Source organism: Drosophila yakuba, chromosome 3R (genome assembly GCF_016746365.2).
Source record: "Drosophila yakuba strain Tai18E2 chromosome 3R, Prin_Dyak_Tai18E2_2.1, whole genome shotgun sequence".
Lineage (NCBI taxonomy): Eukaryota > Metazoa > Arthropoda > Insecta > Diptera > Drosophilidae > Drosophila > Drosophila yakuba.
In genome coordinates this window covers 28309676-28333764 of record NC_052530.2, presented here as the reverse complement: position 1 = coordinate 28333764, position 24089 = coordinate 28309676, and the positions used below count along the sequence as shown (strand labels likewise).

General features: G+C 44.6%; 3 protein-coding genes across 4 annotated transcripts; 1 reads left to right on the top strand and 2 right to left on the bottom strand.

The window, feature by feature from the left end:
- The first annotated feature begins 172 nt into the window (after window positions 1-172).
- Window positions 173-3207, top strand: LOC6538757 (NFX1-type zinc finger-containing protein 1). The gene is made up of 5 exons (XM_002099235.4): window positions 173-333; window positions 393-1378; window positions 1439-1606; window positions 1663-2826; window positions 2886-3207. The coding sequence occupies exons 1-5, from the start codon at window positions 207-209 to the stop codon at window positions 3174-3176; spliced, it is 2736 nt and encodes a 911-aa protein (XP_002099271.1). The 5' UTR covers window positions 173-206; the 3' UTR covers window positions 3177-3207.
- Window positions 3208-4104: 897 nt separating this feature from the next.
- Window positions 4105-23842, bottom strand: LOC26534737 (CCR4-NOT transcription complex subunit 6-like). Of its 2 annotated transcripts, XM_015193531.2 has the most exons (8): window positions 23669-23842; window positions 22376-22407; window positions 22059-22187; window positions 21807-21993; window positions 21487-21662; window positions 6312-6380; window positions 5602-5914; window positions 4105-5541 (listed from the first exon to the last, which is right to left on the bottom strand). In XM_015193531.2, exons 2-8 carry the CDS (start codon window positions 22380-22382, stop codon window positions 4764-4766), a joined length of 1659 nt encoding a protein of 552 aa, XP_015049017.1. In that variant the 5' UTR covers window positions 22383-22407; window positions 23669-23842; the 3' UTR covers window positions 4105-4763. The 2 variants fall into 2 exon arrangements, with proteins under 2 accessions (XP_015049017.1, XP_015049018.1); XM_015193532.3 differs by lacking the exons at window positions 21487-21662; window positions 21807-21993; window positions 22059-22187; window positions 22376-22407; window positions 23669-23842 and adding an exon at window positions 6911-7512.
- Window positions 16422-21480, bottom strand: LOC26536240. The gene has a single exon (XM_015193535.3). It carries the CDS (start codon window positions 20339-20341, stop codon window positions 18557-18559), a length of 1785 nt encoding a protein of 594 aa, XP_015049021.1. The 5' UTR covers window positions 20342-21480; the 3' UTR covers window positions 16422-18556.
- Window positions 23843-24089: the final 247 nt, after the last annotated feature.

Below are 24089 nucleotides of genomic sequence, written 5' to 3'. Positions count from 1 at the left end.
AATCGTTTTAATTAAATAATTTTAGTACATGGTAATAAACAAAAAATGTTATTTTGCTTAATAGTTAATAAGCACACTTAAAAATGCCGCTGAGACAAATGGATTTTTTTTAATGCATTTGTCCACATAAGTAAGCTTCACTGTAAATTGCACGTCGCACTTTTTGGCATTTCAATTGCGATTTCAAAGCATTCATACGAAACATCATGTCAAGTTCAGATGAAGATTGGTTTAACCAGGATGAGGACAAACTGTTGCAGGGCCTGGAGAAGACGCTTAAGTCCCAGGAGCTGAGAGCGAATGAGGAGCACATTGAAAGCTGTCCACCTGAGGGTAAGTACCCTACGAATCACCAGCTGTGATACTTGTACTATCAAGCTGTTTGGTTCCAGTGGGAGGACATTACTTGAAGCAACTTAGCCTGGAGGCCTCCTCTGTGAGTGCCGGAAGTGATGGCAAGGCCTCCGGCAGGTTCTCCCTGACCGAGTTGACAAAGGCGCTGAAAATGCCAGCCGTCGACATGTTCCTATACTTCTTGTCCGAGGATCGAGATCTCTTCGTGAATCAAGTGCTGGCCAATGATAGTGTGAAACGAGTTGGCCTGTTCGTGGATATCCTGTGGTCGCTCTGCGAACTGGAGTTGGGTGGATTTGATGAAATCTTTCTGTCCGCTTTCAGTCGGCAGACGGTGCTTCTGGACAAGATCAAGAATCTTTTGCAGGCCAAAGCCGCTGTGGCAAAATGTGATGCGGATTCGGCTCTGATATTAAGCCATATTAAGTGGATGCTTCTGCGAGCTCATAAGCATGGCGTACTTAGTCGCCAGGGCTACGAATTGGTGGAACTATACAAAAAGTTGGCACCTTCCTTTAAAGGCGAATTGGCAGAAGGTCTCGATGCACTCAGCGGCAACCTTTCACATAATGTCAAGGGACAGATTTATCCGACGCTGGACAGGTTACTGGGCAAGGAAGACACTAAGGCCTTCAATGATGAAGAAAATGAGCTTTTAGTGACCAACAAAGTGGTTCAATATTTGAATGCACAGCGAAATTTACTCAAGGAAGATTTTTTGGACCCATTAATTGAGTTTGTGCAGCAACTACGCAGCGAAACGGATGTCGATGAGTTTAAGCAACAGGGCCTTCTGTGGTCCAATGCGCATCTGTCCTTAAATCCGCAGTTTGCGGAGGCTCAGCGTCACAGCCTAGTTTTCTTGAAGGTAAACTCTACCGAAGCATCGAAGAATGATTATAAGATTTGGCTGCAATCCATAAAATCTGGGACACTGCTCTGTCTTACCACGAGTCTCGCCTTTGATGATCTAATTCTGGCTTCCGTTGGCTATACGGAGCCAGAAAAACTAAAGGAGGATTGCGTAAGCTATATGTTCATCATTATAAAGATGAATGCTCATTATATTTCTATACATCCGCAGCTAAGTGTGCAGATTGTCAAACAATATAATATTGGAAACATCTACGACCGACCACTGATCATGTTCCAGGCGCCAGTGTTTTTTGAGCCTTATCTCAGGGTTCACAATTACCTGAGCACCTGCAGCACAGAGCAGTTTCCCATGCGTCGCTATATTCTAGACGGAGAAGTAAGTCTAAGCGTAATTGAACAACTGAAATTGATTCCACTTTATCAATTATTTAGTTGGAGATACCACCGCCAGCGTACATGAAACCAGGAGTTAAGCTATGTTTTAATACAAAGCCCTTCACGCTGGACAAACTACCCGACGGTTTGCCCTTCAACGAGAGTCAGAAAACTGCTTTCAAGGAAGCTTTAACCAGGGAGTTTAGCATCATTCAGGGACCTCCAGGCACCGGAAAAACACACCTTTCTGTGGAGTTGGTTAACACTTTGATACAGAATGCCAAAGCCCTGGGCACGGGACCCATCATTGTGCTGACCTATACCAACAACTCGCTGGACAAATTCCTTGTAAAGGTGTCGCAGTACACCCAAGAGATTCTTCGCTTTGGCAGCCAGTCGCGAGATCCGCAAATATCCAAGTTTAATGTGCGTACCATGATCAACCCGGATTTGGTGCCACCGCGCTTGAAGCGAATTTGGTGGCTGGTTAATTGTGAATACAAGGAAAAGTTTCAGAACCTACAAGGCCTGTACGCAAACTTTGATGGCAGCGAGGACAGCTACCAGCAGACGCTGGCGGCTCAGGAGCAGCTTAATCAGGTTGCCGAGCGTATCGAAACACTGCGCATGATTTTCCAGTTCTTTCTAGCGAGGGACAAGGACGTGTTGGCTATGACCACCACGTGCGCGGCTCGTGTTAACTTCTTGTTCAGGCTGCTGCAGTCAAAGTGCGTCGTCTTTGAGGAGGCAGCTGAGATTCAGGAGGCACATATCCTGGCCTGCCTAACGCCACACACAGAGCATGTGATCCTTGTCGGCGATCACAAGCAGCTGCAACCATTCACCGGCAGCAGTAAGGTCCCACAGATCTCGCTCTTTGAACGACTCATTGTGGCGGGTCTGCCATTTTCACTGCTCAATCTGCAGTACCGCATGCGCCCGTGCATTTCCGATCTCCTTGTGCCCAGCATTTATGACGAACTGCTCTGCTCGGAGTCAGTGAAGGCATACGACAACATCCGCCTGATGGCTAAGAACTTGTACTTTGTTCAGCACAACCAAACGGAGCAACGCACCACTGATATGTCCATCGAGAACCTTTACGAAGCTGGCGTGTTGGCCAAATTAACTGAGTTCCTGATTCAGAAGGCCAAATACAAACACAGCGATATTGCGATCCTGTCCCCGTACAATGCCCAAATAGAGTGCATCAAGAAAGCGGTATGTTAGCAATACATAATACACATTATATGATTGTCAAATTCTCTTTCCTTCTGCAGCTTCCCCGAATGTATCGTTCCACGGTGCAAGTGGCCAGTGTGGATAGTTTCCAAGGCCTGGAGGCCAATATTGTGCTGCTATCGCTGGTGCGCAGCAATGCGTCCGGCCAAATTGGCTTCCTTCGCCTAGCCAATCGGGTGTGTGTGGCTCTTTCTCGAGCTCGCTGGGCGCTGTACATCGTCGGTAACCTGGAGATGTTGCAACAATCCTACCCAAAGCTTTGGAGCCCAATTGCCCAGCGTTTGGAAGAGAACAATGCCATCGGCGAGGCTTTTCCGTTCAGTACCTGATTACCAAGTAATTAAAATATGTTTATATGTACATTTGATTTTCTCTTGACTTTATTTATTTTGATGAGGGGTTTCGGTGATTGAAGTTCGCCTGCCGATGTGCGCCTCGTCTATGCCAGCAGTTTACAAATTGAATTATCCAGTTATACCTCGACATTTTATGGAGTTTACAATGAGGGCCGGACATGGTGTTCTTGTGTGTGGTGAAACGTTTCCATGGATGATGGTTCTTCGGCCAATCAATACTTAAAAATACTTCTTTCGACATTTACTTTGTATTTTAGCTGCACGCATGTATGTACATATAGTTTATATTTGTAAGATCTCTTTAGGTCTAAATATGCACAATAGGGTGGGTGTATTTCTCATCCTTCAGAATCGAAGAGGCGGAAATGAATTCATTGAGAATATTTTTGTTGCTTCACATCTCATTGTAATAATTTCCGCCCCACAATATTTGACCGATTCCCATCCACACAAATCGACCTATCCCAATGCATTCAAATCAAAGTCCGTCGGCCTATTTTTGAAGCTTTCTAATGTTATACATTACATGAATCTGCGCTGCATTATCAACTAGTTAAAGGATCTATTTTACTTTGCACATCCGGAGCATTAACGCTACAGATTAGTTGCCTGGCCAAAATAGTTTTTATACACATTAGTTGTATGTTGTATCTCTGTAGTTTTTATAACCCTGACAGACTCAATTTGGAAAACGGTTCGATCAGTTAGAATTGCATAGGTTCTTTTTACTTAGATATCTTTGTTTTTTTACTTTTTACACAATGTAATTTACTTTTCACTTAATGCATAATTGGTTTCGGGGAACTTCTTACGAACGGCTGCTAGTAATTTTGTTAAATGAAATCGGCTTAGATTTACAATGTGGATGGATGGTGTTTTCAAAAATTTAACTGTTGACATATGCATATTGTATATAATGGATTTATTCGATAGTGAAAACGTGCAGTTGATAAAATCAAAACGAGAAGCGCGCAAGAGGAGTGCAGCAAGTAAATTATATTCCTTCCTATTACGATTACGATCTTAGTTAATGGGTTGCATCGGTGAGCACACTTTGCGATCCAGCGCACAAAGCGGCGGACCTCCACAACGTCGTCAGCTTATAACTTAGGGATCTTGAGGGGTTGATGGTGGTGGTGGTGGTGGGTACAAGAGCTGAGGGACCGGATTAGAAATCAAAGTTTGTCGTATCTAACTTAAACTGAATTTTGATGCGAGCAGATCGCCACGTCAGTTGGGAGCGGGATGTGGAGCGGTAAGCTGCTTATCCGCCGGCGGCGGGGGATTCGCTGCTTTTCTCGCCGCTCCAAGAGCAGCCGTCAGACGATGGCATCCGCTATTGCTGCAGCTCCGACCCCTATATCCGCCCGGGATCATCAGTGCACCGCCTCCACTTCCACTTGCAGCTACACCGCCACTCCCGCTCCCACTCCCACTACCGCTTCCTCCCCCGCTGGCAGCCGACGTGCGCGTGGCCGCCGACGCCGTCGTCGTCGTCATCAGGGTGGTACTGGTTGTGGTGCTGTTGCTGGTGGTGGGTCTGCCGCGTCTATTCTATTGCTACCGGCGATTGATCAGCCCGTTAGGAGGCGCCTGTTGGCTAGCCGTATGCATCAGCTCTAGCTCGACCAGCAGTGGGAAGTGATCGGAGGGTATGTGCGGATGTGGGCATCCAACAACCTTATTCTCGCGCAGCCAGTCATTGGAGACGGGACCCAGCAGGCCCAGCGGCACCATGCCCGTCTTTGTGTAGAAGATGTAGTCGATGATGCCCTTAAAGTCGAACGTATAGTTGGTGTGCGGCATGATGTCCTCGTTGTAGGCGGAGGCTAGCTTGAACGAGTGCGTAAACTCGTTGGTGTCGTTCGAGAGCAGCCGCTGCAGGCAGGACTTGTAGCCCATGTCCTTGAAGTCCAAATGATCCATGGAGACCCGGCCCTTGCCCAGGAACTCAACCACGCCTGAATCGGGCAGCGAGTTGAAGTCACCGCACAGCAGCAGCTGGACAGCATTGGAGTCGTTCTTGTGACCCGGCCGGAAACTGTGGCTCGCCTCGTCGATGATCGTCTTCAACTCATTGCTGAGCATCATCGTCTGGATGAGCTTGACGTCGCAGAACTCCGGGTCCCAGTGTATGTGCGCCGTGCAGACGAGCAGCGGCTGCGAGATCTGCGTCACCTCGGACATCGGCTCCCATGCGTTCTCCTTCACCTTGAGCAGGGCGGCCAGACCGATGTTATCCTTAGGCATCACGCGGTTCAGCATGTTGTCGGAGCCCTCGGCATTGGCCATTGCCAGCTGATTGAACTCGATCAGTGACTCCTTGATCAGCGTAAATCTGTGAAATGAGATCGCTCTATTAGTTACTCATCCAATAGAGATTTACATGTGTACTTACTTGGACGCCCTGAAGAATATCGCACAGCCATCCACGTACTTCCTCTCCAGCTCGGACATTGTCTTTGCTCGCGACTTGGGAGAGAAGATGCCTTCGTAGCCATCGTTCTTGAGCTCCGGCAGGAAAAAGTGATAGAACTGCTCCGTTTCGATCTCCTGCAGACTGATAATGTCCGCTGCATAGTGCCGTATCTCGTCGATTATCGACTTTTTCCGGTACTCCCAGCACAGCGCCCACGTCGGACAGTATCCGTACATTTGTCGCGTCGCGTACTTGTCGCAGAGCACATTATAGCACATGACCGTAAAAATGCCTACGGGTTAGGTAAGAAAATGAATTTATTAATGAAAAGCATAGCATATTATGCACAGTATTAATTCTTAAAGGTACAATTTGAAAGGTAACTACATACTAATTTTCTGGGGTTATCGCATATTATGCATAGTATTAATTCTTAAAGGTAAAATTGGAAAGATAACTACATACTAATTTTCTGGGGTTATCGCTTTTGTGGAAGTTCTTTTTTTTAATTTTAGCAGCATTATTAATTAAAACAATTTATCTAAACTGCTCTCAAGTACCTATTACTGCTAAAAGACTTGTCGATGGAAAAGCGGCTTGTTTAGCTATCTAGGGCAACTGCAATTTGCGGGCTAATAGAAAATTCTTGTAGGCCGATTGACGGCCATTAAGCTTTAGCTTCAACTTACAGGCTGGTCGCGTTTTGTTGGGCTTGGCCAGTGGCAGCCAGGGCCTCTGCGGCGGTGGATTGACGGTAACTGCAAAGATAAAAGCAAAATAAAGAAGCGGATATGCGGTTAGTAAAGTTGGGCGAGTGAAAATGCCAAGTTGCAAGAGATTATGAAACTAGCACCCGCACATAAAAGACTCCACCACACACACACACACACACACGAGCACTCCGTATCGGCTATCCCACTGACACAGTGCTGCACTGGCTCCATCCACGTTCTCCCACAATCCACAAGCACTTATCTCCACCCCGTAGAAATCCCCCATGCCGTCTGTCCACTGGGCGCAGATTGCAAGCGGTGAAAGTGACATGCACAAGCAATCAAATTGCTTCCGCCTTTGGGTTGCCCCAGCGCAAAAGCGGCACCACCAGTCCAAGTCAGGTGGTGGTGATTCGCTTTTTGCATAAACCACCGAGGCGCAGAAGTGATGGCGCCTTAAAGGTACTCGTACTTAGGATCTAGGTACTTAACTAGTATAACCAAGGTACTAAAGATATGTTGGCAAAGAACAATATGTACCACAACACATCACGAGTGCTGCGGGAACCACTTACTACGTGATGAGGAAGCACTGCTTGCCTGCCGCCCGGGACATGTGCTCCTCCAGCTGAGAGGAGCATGCTGCGCTGTGGCGAAACCGAGCTGCGGTGTCTGCGGCAGTTGGGCGTAATAGGAGCGATGCTGGTGCTGCTGCTGCTGTTGCTGCTGGTGGCGCTGGTGATGCGCTTGATGGGGGTGGTGCTGATGGTGCTGTTGGTGCTGGTGGTGCGGGTGGAAAAGCTTGCGAGCCACACCCGCGCCACCGTTTCTCGTATTGGTAGCCGTGACTGGGCCGTTGCTTACAACATGGTGCCGCAGCCAAAGGGAGCCACGACTTGGTAACAAACGGGGTGGCAGTGGGAATGTGGAAATGTGGAACCTAATCGCTACGATGGCCAGCTCCTATGGACTCCTCCTCTCTGGCGCTCTTAAAGCGAAGCGGTAGCTGGGTGGCTCTGGGCGATTTGTTTTGCTTTGTTTCGCAGACTTGTTGATTGTTTTTGCATTTCTTTTTTCCCTCTGGTAATTTTGTGCAAGCGGTGACGCCGACTAAAAACTTTCACTTTTTAATAAATTTTGTGATTTTTTTTTTCATAATTTTGTTGCTGTCTGCGCCTTGTTTTGTTTTCGGTTGTGTTTGCTATATATTTATTTGTATATGTTTTTTTTTTCGGGTTTTTTGTTATTTCTGCTGACAGCCTTTAATGACTACATTAACACAGCCTTGATTGCATTTTAATTGTACAATTCGTGTTTAGGACCCAGGCACTCTGGTTGCTCTTTAATTATGCAAATGGTTATTTAATTGAAACGGCACACAATAAAATTACAGAAGGCGAAAATGAGTCACCGAAATGAGAAAGGGTTGAATAAGCAAACGTAACGCGTGTATTTGAATGATCGTTGTTGTTTGAAGCACACGTATTAACTAAAATAATGCTGGAATTACAAAACGCCAAAACAAAAGACTTTGACAGCGAACTCAATGCCAACTCTTGTGAGCAAATAAATAGCATCCTCAAGTGGCACTGCTCCTCATCATCATCATCATCATCATCATCATCATAATCATCATCACGGGTTAAAGGTGCTTAGGTTACGAAACTTTTACCAGTCGACTTTAAAACACCCACGCACCCACTCGAAACGGCAATGTGACTCAAGTGGGACGAATGGTGAAAAATAATTTCACCGAATTTGTGAGTGATTACCCCATGGACAGGTGTAACAAAAGACAGGCGGACAGACACATCGGAAACACTTTTCAAAACAAAGCGTTCGACGAAATTTGAAAACAAATTTGTTCAGCCAGCGAAGCGTGCCATAGTTTTTAGCGGCTTGTGGGTAAAGATGGCTAGCTGTTTGTTGGCATACATGTGTATATCGTAAATGGTATATATGGTAAAAGGTATATGGGTAAGTTACTGTGGAAAGTCACAACCCAATTTACCCACTACCCACCCAGCGAAATGTGTAAGTTATTAGCATCGCATAGTCTATCATTCATTCACATCAGTTTACAGTGTAATAATTGGAACTAAGATCTACTCTATTGTAGTGTATGCACAAATTGATATATTAACACTAAATTTTCGATTTTATTTGTTATATAATTCGGTTTAGAAGTAAGTTCGCTGTTTGCTCAACTTTGTATCAGAGTTCTCATTGCCAAAATAAAAGTGAAAACGAAACCTGTTTCTCCATACTCGGGTGGTAATTGAAAGATGTTTGTTTGGTGTGCCCTACTTTTTGGCACGTTATTCTGTGGGTTCTCCGCTGTCAGATGTTAATTGACTTGGGGTAAGTAGTATCATGACTTTCCGTTGGGAAAGCACAATTGCATTGGCAATGTTCCCAATCATCGACAGACAAGACGGTGCACAGTCTCCGATCCTTTCCTTAATCCAGCAGCTCGATCGGTCATAAATTTCCAACGTCACACAATCAAGATTATTTACTGCCTAATGGATGCATATCAATTATGTTTACTCTCTCCTGACACGGTTCACTCAAAGTTGCCATTCGATGGTTCAATAGTCGCATCGTAGCCAGCAGCCTAATGTCACGCCATGTCGTGTCGGCCTCCTCCAATTCCTCCTCCATCCGGGGGAGCCTCCTCCTCTCACCACCACCCACCAGCTTCACCTTTCCCCTGGATCTTCATTTTGGGAGTCCCTCCTCGGGCGCCATTAGAAAGCCCTTTCTATCCAAAAGATTTCATGGTCGCTGCTTGCAGCGTTTGAAAACAAAAAGAAACCAAATGAAATACAATAGCGGGCAAGCAGAGAAACAAAAAAAAACTAAAAACCAAAAGACAACAAACAAAAGTTCGAAAGGCAAAAACCCAAGTGAGCGTATCGAAAAAGAAAGTGAAATTCAAATTGAAATTTGGTGCGATTAAAAACGCCAAGAGGCCAATATGCAGAGCCTGTTTTGTAAGTGAGTGAGTGGTGTGTGGTGTGGGGTGTGCGGTGTGTGTGTGTGTGTGTGTGTGTGTGTGTATTGGCCAAGCCAACGATTTCGTATGCACAACACGTTGGTAAATGGAGGCGATGGAAACGGAGGAGGAGGTGGACTCCAGCGGTGTACGAGTAGCAGAAGGAGGAGGAGTTGTAGAGAAGTGGAGGCCAGGCCCGAATAGAAAACAAAAGTCAACTCGCCACTTGCCACACTTCTGCGAGCACTGCAATTAGATAACTTGTTTCATTTGCACCAGTTTTTTCTCGCTCGATGCGATCGCAGCAGCAGTTGACTGCCAATGTTCAATGGCGTTCAGCAATCGCAAGTTGCAAGCTGCAAGTTGCAAGTGGCAAAGTTGCTGGCTGCTGATTGCCAGTTTCTGACTGGTATCGGCTGTCAGTCCACTTCGCCATCGATGGTATGCGCTGCTTCTCCAAGACAATCTGGCATTAAAATCATAATAATGAAACACAATTTAAGGTGCACTTCAGGCAAGGAACTACAAACGAGGTCACATTTATAGCGTTGCCTGTCTTCATTAGCGCAAAAATAATGAATATGCGCTGGAAAATGAGACGCTACTCAGAGTAAACCAGTTAACCAAGAAATCAAAACACTGCAGAGATCGAATACAAAGTGCTGCCTGTTTAGCCTCCATTAGAGCACAAGTCACACGATATATTTTTTGGGGTGCCACTTGTAATCGCTATTCTGATGGCCCCAGCTGTGAGGGGGCTCAGAGTTCTGTGCACTTGCATACGAGAATATACTATGTGTGTACATATGTGCGTGTGGGAAACCAGTTGGACAGCATTTGCCGCTGCATTTCTGGCCGGGATTTCTCACACACAGCAGATCGTGCCCGAACGTGAGCGCCATATTCAAAAGACTCCAATTGTGCTGCGTCACATGGAAAATCAATTGAAAATGTGCGCGCACAGTGATTATGCACAGGCAAGCGGATGACGAGTGGCAACAGCCGCTTCAGAGGAGCATAGGAACAGAGCACCCCATCTCCACCAGCACAGCACAGCAGTTGCAGCTCCATTCGCAGACAAGACACTGGCGTGGGCTTTCTTTCTCCACGAAGCAACCCAGCCAACACACCACAAAAAACATCCAATGATTAGTCAACAAATTCAATTGATTCTGAGCATTGTTGATTCTATGAAGTGCATTTAGGGGAAATTATCAATAATTATCTGTAATTGGAAAGAGCTGTTTTGTTTCCCATAAAACCAAAAGAGCTTTCAGCTTAGAGTTAACACATGTATATGAAGAAGTTAATGCTGCATTTGTTATAACTGCGATTTACAAAGCTGTAAGTGATTTATATTTTAATGAACCAAGTTTCGGAATGATAAGACTTTCGCTATAAATGAAGCACATACATATAGCACACAGTTTTTTCCCAGTGCACGAGGTGGCAGTGGCAGCATCTTCGTAGGAGTCAGCGGAGCTGCCTCACGCGATCCAACGGCCAACAATGCCGCACGCTGCTTGGTTACGTTTATTTTTCTTTCGCTGATCCACTTTTAAATCTTTGCGCGCACTCGCAGTGGAAGTCGCAGTCGAAGTCGCAGCTCTCAGTTACTTTCTCTCTCCCGCAGTTGGAAAGCGGCGACGAGACAACTGCCTACTGCCTACTGATCACTAAACACTGAACACTGCCTCCTCCTGGCATTGAAACAGCCTGCAATGGGCCATCCACACCAAACCAAACCAATCCAAACCAAACCAATCCCATCGAATCCCAGGCAGCACCAAAGGAAAACATCATAGATCGGCAATAATTAGAAACCTTAAGTGCTACTCCTGTTACTCTGAGAAATGCCTCAATAATAACTATCATTATTCAAATAAACCAAATAGCAATTAAAAGCAGCAATAAATTCTATTTTACGACTTTGAACGAAAGGTATCGTTCATAAATAATACCAATAAATAAATCTCTACATGCAATGCATTTATCCTACTCTCTAAATCCTGAACAAAAATATCGCCTCATAAACAATTTTTAGAAAATAAATAAGTAATAGTCAGCATTTAAAAATAGCTCAAAACCAAAGCGGTTGAATATCTAGAAAAAAGGAAATTTATTTGCTCGTAAATTTAGTTTTTATTAATTTCACATTTTTGGTTAAGATTGCCAAGTTTTTAAGAGGTGAAATCGTTGTTTCCCAACATTTCACATTTCACCACCCGAAGAATTAATAAATTAACCCATTTCGAACTTTTTTTCCCCCAGAAGACAGGCATCAGTTACAAGTGTGATTAAACTAATATATTGGATAAGTAAGTTTCTGTTGGCAAAGCGAAGTGCTAAAACTCGTGAGGTCTTTAATTAAGAATGGCTTCTTAAGTACTAAAAATGACTGTGTAGAGAAATCGCAGCAATGATGCATGGTTTTTGTTTTCAGTTCGCTACTTCTGCGCTTTTTGCCTCTTGGAGGCAACTAGGGGTCTTAAGCAGGAAATACTTGATTTTTTCCCAGTGCAGTTCGGCCCATTCCCATTCCCATTCCCTGGCCATTAAACTTTCTAACCATTTGCACTTCCTTTTACGCAACAACAACCTTGATAAGCCCAAAAAGCCGGGCCAAAAGCTGAAACAACCGGCAAACGAAAACGAAACCAAAGCGAAAACTGAATTGAAAACAGGCTGTAAGCTCAGCTCACTTCCGCATTTTAAACAATAATAATAAAGGCGACGCAGACGAAAAACATTTCCGATTTCAGATGCATATTTATACGAAATATGGGCCAATTATGCGAATTACTCCATAAAAAAAAACACAACAACACAAAACAAAAAAAAACAAAAAAAAACAAAAAAAAACAAAAAAAACTGGAATAAAAAACCAACGAATCGGCCCAACAAGCAATGAAAATAAAAACGTAAAAAGCTTCGCAATGACAAAGCACAAAATAATATAAAACCCGGACAGAAAAAATAAAAAAAAAAGTTCACATTTCGTAACCGAAATAACCGTTAACATTCACAAAGGCGGACAAAGGGGCGGGCACAGGGCGGAGGGGCGTGGCTCGGCAGCGGGCCACAAATGATCAGCCGCTTTGTTACTGCCCTCGCCACACTATTATAATTTTTGGCACTAATATCATCATCATCATCGCCGCCGCTTCTTCACTCCCAATTGCAGTTATAAATACCGGTTTCGCTACATAAATAAACCATTTCGGTTGTTTGGGCCGTTTTGTCATACTAAACGGAGCGAAAGCCGGGGTATATTGGCCAAAAAGGTTAGCGATATGGGGTAGTACACATATAATATTATATAAAAGCATATGATAATGATATGATAAGAAAGATGAACCTAGCTCACAGTTCTTAAGGGATTCTATAGGGCTCTTTGATATAATAACTAATATCGACACTATAAAGAATTTGTTCATACAATATAAGAATATTTAAGTAATCATTTTATTAATTTAGTTTATGTTTTCCGACTTTAACAACATTTGTTTTTATTTTTTCCTATCTGATCTGATCCTGCTGATCGTCTATCCTATCTTTTTCTATTCCATCTTAACTACGATATATCTTTGCCTAAGTGTTATATGCACATAATTGTGTTTTAGAGTGGTTCAAGTGTGTTTTACAGGGTACTGCCCAGTCCACAGCCTATTTGATAGTATATTTTCGCTCCACTTCCTCTTCCCACATTGCGATTCGGCATGCTCCACTAAATCGGCAAACGTTGTGGGAATCGATGACGCCGCGATGCGTTTAAAATGCATTACCAAGCACAAAGTTGTCATAAAAATTAAATTAAATAAAAGCCGAAAACGAGAAGACTTACGTATAGTATAGTAAAGCGACCGAAGGGGCCGCCAGGAGATCATCAACCGACTTAAGCCAATTAAACGATTAGGTAACAGTTACAACAATAACAATAACAACAACAGCATCGTATGCAGCAACACACACACAAAAACAAAAACCATCGTCATTGGCCAGAAAAACGGATGAAAAAAAAAAGACAGTGGTAGCAACAATAAAGCTCAGACGAATCGAGTGATAAACCTACATAGAGGGGCAGCAGCATTTGTACAACCAACGGTGGCAAGTGGCAAGCGGAAAAAAGCCAGAAACAGAAAAAAATTAATTCATGTTGTGCCCATTTCGTGAGCGGACACAACAAAAAAACAAAAAAGGTACAAAAGATGAGGGAGAATAAGTCACAACCAGAGACCGAAGATCGGTATACTCTACAAAGTCAACCCTAACAGACCTTAGATTCTTCGTGCTGCTTCTGAAGATCATAACATATTATATGGGATAGGATCCTAGATATATCCATTAAGAAGGTATATAGTATAAACCTTTCATAGAGCATAGTAGGCTACAAAGGCGACTGCTTTAAATGGCAGAAAGAGTTAGGAGTTAACACCGGCCCTTTGATTTATGGGCTCCAAGCCACGAGGTTGCATCTTCGCTCTTTTTTCCCGGAAGATTACGACACAGGCACAGACACTAGACACCATCCTACATCCAACAAATGATTTCGTCATTTGGGGCTGCAGCGACGCATTGCGAGATCTGGTCTTATAAATATACATATATATACATATATTATGTAGTAAGTAGTCAATCTGGCATCTGAAATGGATGAATGGCCAAGTTGGCTGGGCTCAATCGCTGGCTCTCTTCTGGTTCTGAAGACCATCTTCTGCTGCTGGGCTTTCAGTCGCCACTGGTGACCCAATCAAGCTAATAATCATCTTTGGGAGGTGGGGAAAAAAGAGTGACCCAATTAACTGGTGTTAGGTAATACTGGCATACTTTCTGTTCTGTAACATTGGCTTTTCATTCATCGGGATTAATTACTACGAGTTGGTAAGCACATTTAACCTACTTTTTGCATGTCCATATAATGTTTATAAATATTATAATAAGTTCCCTCTGCATACAACCGAAAATCGAAAAGAAGTACGTGACTTTTAATGAGTAACCACACAGACAATCAAATTTACACATTGCCCAACATGAATGCAACATTTACTCCGTCGAATTATTCAATTCAAAATGTGGAGCCCTTCATCTCGCTTCGAGTGGCTCATGAATAGTGTGGGTATATACATATAGTTTGGCTAATGGGCCAGACAAGTGGCAACCGGCAATTGTCTGTGAAAATGCACAGCAAAGTAGTCGGCAACACGAGAACGGCTGAAAAGAAAATCAGAAAATCACAAACAAACAACAAACAACGTTTGCCGGCAAAAAGCAAGAAAACCACTTTAAGACGACCCAGCGAACGAGCAGACGGCATTAAAAGTGGAGAATAAGTGTAATAATGACATTTGTGTGGCCGTTAGCAGTTGGATTCTTAACTGTTTGACATTTTGCGTAACCTTTTTCGAAGACATTTGGCCTTTATCCCGATTAACCGTGTTTTTTTTTGCCTTTTTGTGTTCAGAGGAAGTGGAGATAGTAACTTGGGCAACTCCACACCAAGCTGATGACGATGAGGATGAACTACCGGTGTGTGTGGTGTGTGTAAGTGGCCTACTGAACTGGCCAAGTTAATTGGAAACTGAAACTTTCAATTTCATGGCGAAATGCTAATTTCTAGCCAAAGAAAATTCAGCAGGAAAAGCGGCTAAACGAATTGACTAGAAAACTTGGAGGAAATGGAGGAAAAGTTAGTTTAAAAAAAAAATAACAGAAATGGAAAATGGAATGTGTGTACGCTTACTGAAAACTAAGAACATTTAAATAAATAACTTTTAAAGCTTTGACCCATTTTGATTTATATAAACTATCCAACAGTTAATAACAATGTATAAACTTTTATTTATAGCATTCAAACTAGTGTATTGAAAATCTACATCCGTTCCTAATAAACTAGATTGTACATTTTAGATTTAGTTTTTTAATTGATTTATTACGATTCAAGTGAGCATGTTGATTTCCCAATTGAACCATAAGCTTTTCTAAACCATCTTTCATGTCCAAAAAAAATTGTCATTTCGAAACCGCAGCGAATAGAACGACAAATTAGAAATACCCGCAGCTGGGTAAGGAAGGTGAGGAAAAACAATTAAACTTCAGGGGCCAGAAGGAAAAGCGAACAACAACTAGCATGTTGGAAGAGACGCTAAGAAAGATGGCCCCGCTTCGTTGGCCACCGGCCATATCATCTATGACCAAGAACAACAACAACAGCAACTACAACACGCATTTATTGACGTAGCCAAAACACATTAGCCACCGCTGGCTGGCTGACTGACTGGCTGGCTGACTAGCTGGCCGGTGGCTCAGTGGTTCAGTGGTGCGATGGTGCGGTGGTGCTAGATGGCGGCTGATGGCGCAAACAGTGTTGCAAATGACCCAATTATCCACTGACCCACTCAACGCTCGTCCGTTGTCCGGGTCCGCAGTGCGAGCCATGGAGCATGGAACTCCAGCTTGGAACTCCAGCTCGGATCTCCAGAGGTTTGCCGGCTATTGCGAAAGAGCAGCCCTGCCTGCCGATGTTGGAAGCTGACCTAACAGGCAGCTAGCCAGCTAGAAGACTACTGGCTAGCCGGCTAACTGGCTAACTGACTAGCTGGTCAGAACTCGAAATGAGGCCCTAAAATGGAGACATTAATTAGCCTAATGACGGGCACAAATGCCCAGAAATTAATTTGCCAGTTACGGTTATGACAGCGGTTAATCTTTTTGCGAAAGCCAAGCCGGCCAAGTCAAAGACAGCCCATCCAACCACAAGCAGATTCACCCGGGTGAAAGGTTCCCACTCAGCGGCACTCGGTAATTGAAATCTGCGCAAGCGTTGGCCTTCTCCCAGCGATGAGCTTCCTCCTCGAATGTTTGGAAAGTTCATTTTCGAGTGCTGTTTGGTGCAGTGCGTCTGGCAATTCGTTGGATAGACTTCTGTTTGTTTTTCCGGCTCCGAAATGCGGCTCAAACGTGCCTCATTATAGATGATGGAGTTTGATTTTTTGTTTTTCCCCCATTTTTCATTTATGATTTTTCTGATTTTGTTCAACACCTCTTGGTATTTTTTGGGGCTATCAAAACAGCAATCAAGTTCTTTTTGTTTGACATTTTTGTTTACACTTTTTATTGGGTTCTCGTTCGGGCTTAATCAAAATAAATAAGTTGGCCATATTGTGTTGCCTTTTTCATGTGTGTTTGGGTTACAAATGCGGTGTGTATTGATGAATGGATTTTGGGAGGTTGGTTTAGGTTAACTATAGGATTGTTATTTGTGCAAAAACGATGCTTACGAACAAACACAAACTGCCTACACTACCATAATACAATAATACAATAAGAATGCGCCGCGCACACAATACAATACGAACTAGTGAAAATATTAATTAAATAAATTAGCTTCGAGTGGTAATTTCTATCTGGGGAATGGTAACACAAACTGTCTGCCGGAACCTGCCAATGGAAAATCTGTGACATTTTCCAGCGCCGAGATGCTGAGACAACTCCGATTGCTACTCTCAGCCAACACGATTCGAGCCAAGTTAATTTCAGCCAAGCCAAACCAAGCCAATCCGAGCCAAGTTGAGCCAAGTTGTGCTGGTGGACTCCAGCAGATCAGAGCGGAGCGGAAAACTTCAAGCAATTTCTGTGCGCGCTGCGCGTTCGTGAGTTTCTTTTAATTAAAAATAAGGCGAAAACTTTTACTCGCCGACTAACTGCAACACTACCTGTGTAAGCAGGTAACTAGGGCTGCTCTCGATTTTCAGATTTAGATTTTATGCTTGGCGATCCCAGTCGGAATTAATTGTGCACCAGATCTTCGTTCGCCTGTTTCCCATTCTCGCAAAACCATTGCAGACAAGTCGAAAATGCGAATCTCAAATCGAAGATATAACGCGATATGGATATATAAACTGAATGGAGCGCCTCAGAGAATGAAACTCTCACTTTAGGCTTATGAATATTCAATTGGAAGCAAAGAGTTCTTCTGAACGATGTAGGTTTTAGTTTTAGTTTCTTTATTCGTTGTAGGAAACTGAACAGGGCTTGGTGAAAACTCCTACTTCTTATATAATAATAATTAATTGGCTGACCCCTTTGGGTCCCAGCACAGATATAAGCTTTTAGTAGAAACCACTAGAGATCCAATCTGTTGTTGTGTTTGCCCAATATAAATATAACTTACTGGCTATAAAAGTTCACGTTGTAGCGCTTCGATTACGGACTAAGTAAAAACCAAACCAACTAATCAGTTAAAATCAAATAGAACCCAAAAAATATATAAAGATACAAAACTAACATGTAGGAACGTTGCCTAACCTCTACGATAAAAATTAACACCCATGGACCGACCGCCCTATATCCCTATATATATAAATCCCAGATTTTGGGAAGTACAGATTTTGGGTTGCTTGGTTACTTTTTGTTTTCTGTTTGGGCCCAATGGAATAACGTTAATGCACAAATAACAACAATTGAACAACTAATTGTATGTGTAAGGTAGTAAGATGGAGATATGGGGGTATATAGTTAAAGTATCTCTAGAGTTCACATCGTACATCTACACGATTTCTACAGTTTCTTCTTCTTTTTGCGCCACAAAATCTGCATAAGAGTCGCACCCTTCCCCCGAAACCCCCACCCGCAGCTCCGTCATCTGTGGATCTGTGGTCTTCGCAAAAAGAAAAAGAAAAGAAAAATGTCTTAAAAAATACAGATATACAAAACGCCGCCGCTGCCGCTGCCGCTGCCGTCGCCGCAGTGAAAGTGAAAGTTGAAGTGGAAGTCGGACTGGGATTCGTATGTACATGGTTTCCAGTCCCGGCCTGTCTATATAAGTTTCCATTTAGCCGGGGATCACATCCAACAGCCTGCTTGCCTGCGCCCATTTGGTCAACTCGTTGGCCTTTTGTTTTTCACTGCGATCACGTCGATGTTGTTGATGTTGATGATGATGATGTGATGATGATGATCGCCTCACATGTGCGTTATATCCATTTAATGGGTTTTCTTCTTTCGTTGTCGCCTTCGCCTTCGGAGTTGCGCAACTTGGGTTGGGTAGAAATTCAAAAATCCATCGAGTAGATTTACATTTCCCAATTCAAAAGCGCCCACGCATCGCCATCTCGTCTCACGTTTCTCCAAATCGTCGCAAAATGAGCCACTTTCTGGGCTGCGATATCGCGTCTTGTTTCCCATTTTCATGGCTTTGGATTTGATTAGTTTTCCACGGGCATCGTCACGAGATGGTGGAAAACGCTGGCTTCAGCTTACCCACCGTGCCCAATATCAGCCTGGTGGGTGTGGCCCGGCTGTCTGGTCCCAGTTTGGCAGCTGCCACTTGGCTGTCATCGTGGCTGCCACCTCCACTAGGCTGCCTTCCTCCTCCGTGCCACATCAAGCCCAAACTGTTGCCGTTGCCAATGCTGCTGCTGCTGCTGGTGGTGGTGGTGCTGCTGCTATTGTTGTTGCAATCCACGAGAAAATCCAAGGTTGTGGGCGTCGCATCCGTCAGATTCAAATGCTCAAAGTTAAAGACAAGACCCGATCCGCAGTTGTGACTGCCAGCGCTATCCAAGCCGCTGTCGCTGGCTGCACCCGATCCAAATCCCGATCCCGATCCCGATTCCGATCCAGCGTGATCCACTGCATTGCAGGTCTCGATCAGCTTGCGTGATATCTCGTTGAGACTCTCATCGAGCAGCGTCTCCGCCTGGGCGGAAATCGAGGAGGAGGCGTTGCCCAGCTTCCCGCCTCGCCAGCAATTGCCAAACAGATCGTTGGCAATGTTGATTCCACTCAGGATATCCCCGTAGCCGGAATCATCGCTCAGGCATTGCGAAGGTGTGGTCACAGCGCTCGGATGACTCCGCTGGGATCCGATTACGCCCACTTTTTCCGCCCGGCTACTATCGCCGGTAATGGGTGCGAACTCCTCGTTGGCCTCCTCCTGCAAGGCCAATGAGCTGGGCAGGCTTTGGCTGCAAATGGAGCTATCGCAGGAGCTGTCCGAGTGTGTGGATGAGGTGGACGAAGAGGACTCCCGGCTTCCGCCTCCTTGCTCGCTGGATGAGGCATCCGAAAGCGATCGCCGGAGCGGGTAATCCCAAAGCGAACGAAGTGGGTCACATTCTCGGCAGAAGCAAACACCGTGCGTGTGATCATGCTGCAATATTCCAGATGGTAGGTGGTAAGTTCCCCCCGCACTTGCGGTATAACCATCCAGTAGATTGCTAATCTTCGGTTGCATATCCGCCTCAATTTTGAGTATAACCCCATTGCCCGGTTTGCGATCCTTCTTGCGGCGCTTCCGTGGTTTTATGATCCTCGGCAGACAGGTCTCTGCTGGTGATGTGGCCTGATCCTGGCTAGCAGCATTGTTGGGCGCCTTCTCCTGGCTGCTGAGCACAGGTGGTGCCGAATTCTGATAGCGAAGGGCTCGAGATTTGTCAGCCAACTTGAAGCCAGCCTGACTGCTCATCGGCTGGTAGGCACTCCAGTTGTTGGCCACAGGATGATGGTGATGTTGTGGATGATGGTGTTGCAGCTGCTTCGGCTGTTGCTGCTGCTGTTGCTGGAGATGCTGCTTGCCATTCTGCTGGAGCAGCGGCATGCCCTGGGCATGCACAGCCAGCTGGGACATGGTGGCCCCTCCAGGTGGCCAAGTTGGACATGTTTTGAGGGCGGATTTCCTCAGCAATCGCTGTCGCTGGGCTGGCGACAAGTGACTGGAGGCATTCGAGATGAGCGGTATGCCGGCGCACTCATTGATCCGCTGCTGGTTGACCATGCCATAGCCAGCAGGCTGAGGTGGTTGGCTAGCCGACTGAACTGCCCAATTGGGCGGTGGTGCAGAAGGTGGACCATGATGCAGCCTATACACAGGAGCTGGGTGCTGGCTACCCGGCCAATGGTGGGTCAACGGATGCTGGTGGTATCGCAGGGATGCGTAGTTGGGCGGCGGTGCTGCTGGTGGTGGTGCTGCTGATTCTGGCGCCCTGTAAACGGCCACATGCGATCTCATACTGTTTTTGTCTTAGTCCCAAACTGAATCCTGTCGGCGGATCGAGTCGATTGCACATCACTTGGCCGCTTGGTTAGATTGATCGGCTGGAGCGCGAGCCACCTATCAGAGAGGCATTTCGGTTGGCCAACAGTCGAGCGATTCCACCGCAACGAAATGAAAAGCGAACGCCAAGAAACTGGGACACGACGCGATCGCAATTACGAAACACACGGCGCATGCGCGACGCTCGCGAACGGGTTTCCACCTGGAGAGAGATTGGGGAGCAGAGTGGAGCTAGTGCGTCCGCCTCGTAGCCAAGCGAGCGGCAGACTGAAGTCAGCTGCTAAACGCGATCGACAGCGAAGCCCGGCTAACAGTAAAAGCCGTTAAGTCAAGTCTCTCTCTCTCTCTCTTTCTAAGTCGCTCTCTCTTAGGTTCCACACTTGGCCCACACGAACGGTGAGACGATGAGACGCTCAGCCGCCGGCTCTCTTTTGGGCCAACTTGCATTGGCATCAGAGAGCGGCTCTTGGCTTTTGCATGTCGAGGTCGTGCAGTTCTTTTGGCCAACTCTGGCAATTGTTGTAATTGTTGCATTCAATTAGACATTTTTAATTGATGCCCGGGCATTATGTATTTTATTTTGGCATTAATGGGCAGCCGTGAGTTTGAACTTTAATTATGGCTTTGGCAACAGGTTTTATGGCCCGTCCTGGTGTGCGAAAAAAGATTAGCTAACTAGCTGCGTTTGTTTATGGACGAAGAAATATATCTTTATGTTACACCACTGCTGTATGTTTCACTATCGTTTTTGATCTCTATAACCAGGATTTGCCCTACGTTTCCTAATGAACATATATGAATATAGCGCGGTTACATAAGATAGTTACATGGAAGAAATATCGAATGAAATTTCCTTTTTATCAACAAGGTCCAATGAGGTCCAGGTCCAATGAGATAGTTAAAATACCCTTGATCCCGCAGTTTCTTCAAAAACTTTCTCTTTTCGGAAGCCTTTTTTCGCGTGCTTTCCTTTTTACCCCACACATGCACACACGCAGCCACACGCCAGACACACACCTGGTCCGGTCAGGAGCTGCTCACGCACCAGGCGAACACACACACACACACACAGGGATTTAGATAGACATGGGGGGACTCACATGACAAGTTGTCCAGCATGTAGGTGAGCAGTTTCTGCGTGCCGTTCGGCTCGTTGTAGATGTTCATGAACTCCTTTTGCAGCGGATTGCCCATGAGGCCGAGTATGAGGAGGTGGAACAGCTTGCCGATCTCGTAAGGCAGTACGCGCAGAAAGTTGTTGTTCAGCAGCAGTTCCCTAAAAGGAGGAAAGACAATTGGAGTGGCTTAGTGAAATGCATGGATCAGTGATCATTAGGGCCTGCGCCCTGGACAGCGAGTTCAAAACATAATTTAACATTTTACAACGTAATTAGTTAGATATGCCATCCCACAAACTCACCGCAACTGGATGAGCTCGCCGAGCTCTGCGGGCAGACTTCTAAGCTTATTGCTGGACAGGTCCAAGGTTCGGAGGCTGGTCAACATGCCAACGTCTGCGGGCAATCGCAGCAGCTGGTTGTCGTTCAGGTAGAGGGAGGTTAAATGCTCAAACTCCCACAGCGACGGGCTGATATTGCGGACGCAGCCTATAAACAGAGATATGATAGAATTAATATGATATTTCAAGGGATTTAGTGTGAGTGACACCCACCAGTAATCTCGAGGCCACTCCAGTTCGTCTTCTTGCCAGCAGCAATATCCTCCTGCGACAGAAAGATCTGCTGCCTCCGATTGGCGCTGTCGTATTTGTCTTTGTTACGAGACATTTTATAGTGATTGCCTGTTTGGTAAATATGGAAGATAGTTATATTAGTACATGCCAGATGTGAGAGCGATAGAGTTAAAATCTGGAATTGTTTCAAGGAAGTTAGGGCTCATGTTAGGAGACAAAACCTCGCTTAGCAACAAAAATGAATGCTTTGAGTTTCAGCTTAAATGTATTTAGGAGTATTGGAATCAAATCATAACCTTTCATAATAACCGCCTGATGATAAGCGTCTCTGCAAAATATTAATAAAGTGGTTTCAATTATTATTTTGTATTAGTAAACAAAGGAGGGTTGAGGTTTGGGTTTGGTTTACATATCATGGATATGCAGTTTAGGGAAAAACGAATAGCAGAACTAAAACTGCAATGATTAAAATTTTATTTTAACATAAGAGGTCGATAATTTAACAATTTAAAGAAAACTTTTATATTTATTTTGTTATGTTTTATAGGTACATATTTCATTGATATTAGAATCGGATATGAGTTTTGGAACACAGTGATTCTTTTTATTATTGAAGATCAAATAGGAAGTTTATAGAACTGCTATTGGCTTTCGCACAGCTGCGGATAGTAAATTGTAAATCATAAGTAAATGCAAACGAAAATGATTTCGGTAAGCGCGCGCAAAGTGCAAGCACCAACACACACACACGGACGCGCAGCACACACACACACAGAAACACTATACAGTTAGAAAGAAGAATGGCGTGGGCGGGCGAAACAAAAAGAAGGAAAGCCGTATGTCGCACATTGGAAATCGAGGATACCAGGCACCTATGTATGTGGGATTACCTGGATCAGTTCACTTTTCCCAGGAAGTCACCTCAATCGGAAATTCGGGCTCAAATTTACTTGCCGTCTCTGCTCGCTTTACGCGCTCCTTCCGCTCTTTGCCCGCACTTACTCAAGGATTTTGAAAGAAAAAGGAAGCCGCAGCTTGGAATTCTGCAATATTTGATATTCGTACGATACACTGTGAAATTTTACCGAGTTCTAATGTTTTTGGTGCCTTTTTTTGGGTCCTCTATTTTTCTTATTTTATTTTATTTTTTTTTGCTGATTTCTGTGCGTGTTTGTCGGGACAGAAGCGACGATTCTGCTATTTGCCCTAAACGTTTTAGGTCGCTCTTTCTTCTGCTGCGCCTTCGCTTTTCATTTATTTATCGCGCGACTCGCTTTCATCGTCGTTTCTTGTTTTTGTATACATGGTGACCACTCGGAGTTGCCACTCGGTTTTATCAGCAGACGGAACCACGGCAAATTTTGGACAAAATGCGTGCTTATTCGACCAACTGAAGTTCGGCCTAGTTTTCTGATAAACTGATAGATGATGTTTGTTTGTGAAAAGAACTAGACGAATGGGGTTTTAGTCAAAACAAAACAAGCGCACATTACACACATTTGCACACAAAACGCACACACACACACACACACACACAGACGGTCACAGAGGTGCAGGGCTGAAAATAAAAACACGTAGATATTTCGTACTGTTTGCTTTACTAGCCACTTTTTTCGGTCAAAGTTTTTTTTTGATGAGAACTCGGCTTTCAACGCGATATATTTGATGTATTTTAGATCTCAGGATGGACGATTTATTTGTGAATTTAGCCTGCTGCTGCTATGTGTAAACTCTCGTTCTTCGCTTTCCTTCGTTTTACATTTCTCTTTTGTGCGCTGGTTTGGCGTACGCGGAAATGCCCACTCGCTGTTAATCGACTATCGAAAAAATTGGCAAGCAGGGCTTCCAACTATCGTAGGGAGAAAATAGCTAGGTTATAAAAGATAAAATATATTATTAATGACAGTTTTTAAGGCCCTGTTAATTATAACGTGGTTTTTTTAAATACCTCCTCTTGTTAGGAATACTTTTTTTTTTAATAAAATCACAAGTTCTGCAATATTCATTGGG

What these genes read in the sequence shown, in the direction of transcription:
- LOC26534737 (XM_015193531.2), bottom strand. An exon ending in GAGTGGCCTCGAGATTACTG is followed by an intron (nt 21,994 to 22,058) that starts GTGGGTGTCACT and finishes CTCTGTTTATAG; the next exon opens with GCTGCGTCCGCAATATCAGC. An exon ending in GGCGAGCTCATCCAGTTGCG is followed by an intron (nt 21,663 to 21,806) that starts GTGAGTTTGTGG and finishes TCCTCCTTTTAG; the next exon opens with GGAACTGCTGCTGAACAACA.
- LOC6538757 (XM_002099235.4), top strand. Translation starts at nt 207, where the DNA reads ATGTCAAGTTCAGATGAAGATTGGTTTAACCAGGATGAGGACAAACTG. An exon ending in TGAAAGCTGTCCACCTGAGG is followed by an intron (nt 334 to 392) that starts GTAAGTACCCTA and finishes GTTTGGTTCCAG; the next exon opens with TGGGAGGACATTACTTGAAG. An exon ending in TAGAGTGCATCAAGAAAGCG is followed by an intron (nt 2,827 to 2,885) that starts GTATGTTAGCAA and finishes TTCCTTCTGCAG; the next exon opens with CTTCCCCGAATGTATCGTTC.
- LOC26536240 (XM_015193535.3), bottom strand. Translation starts at nt 20,341, where the DNA reads ATGAGATCGCATGTGGCCGTTTACAGGGCGCCAGAATCAGCAGCACCA.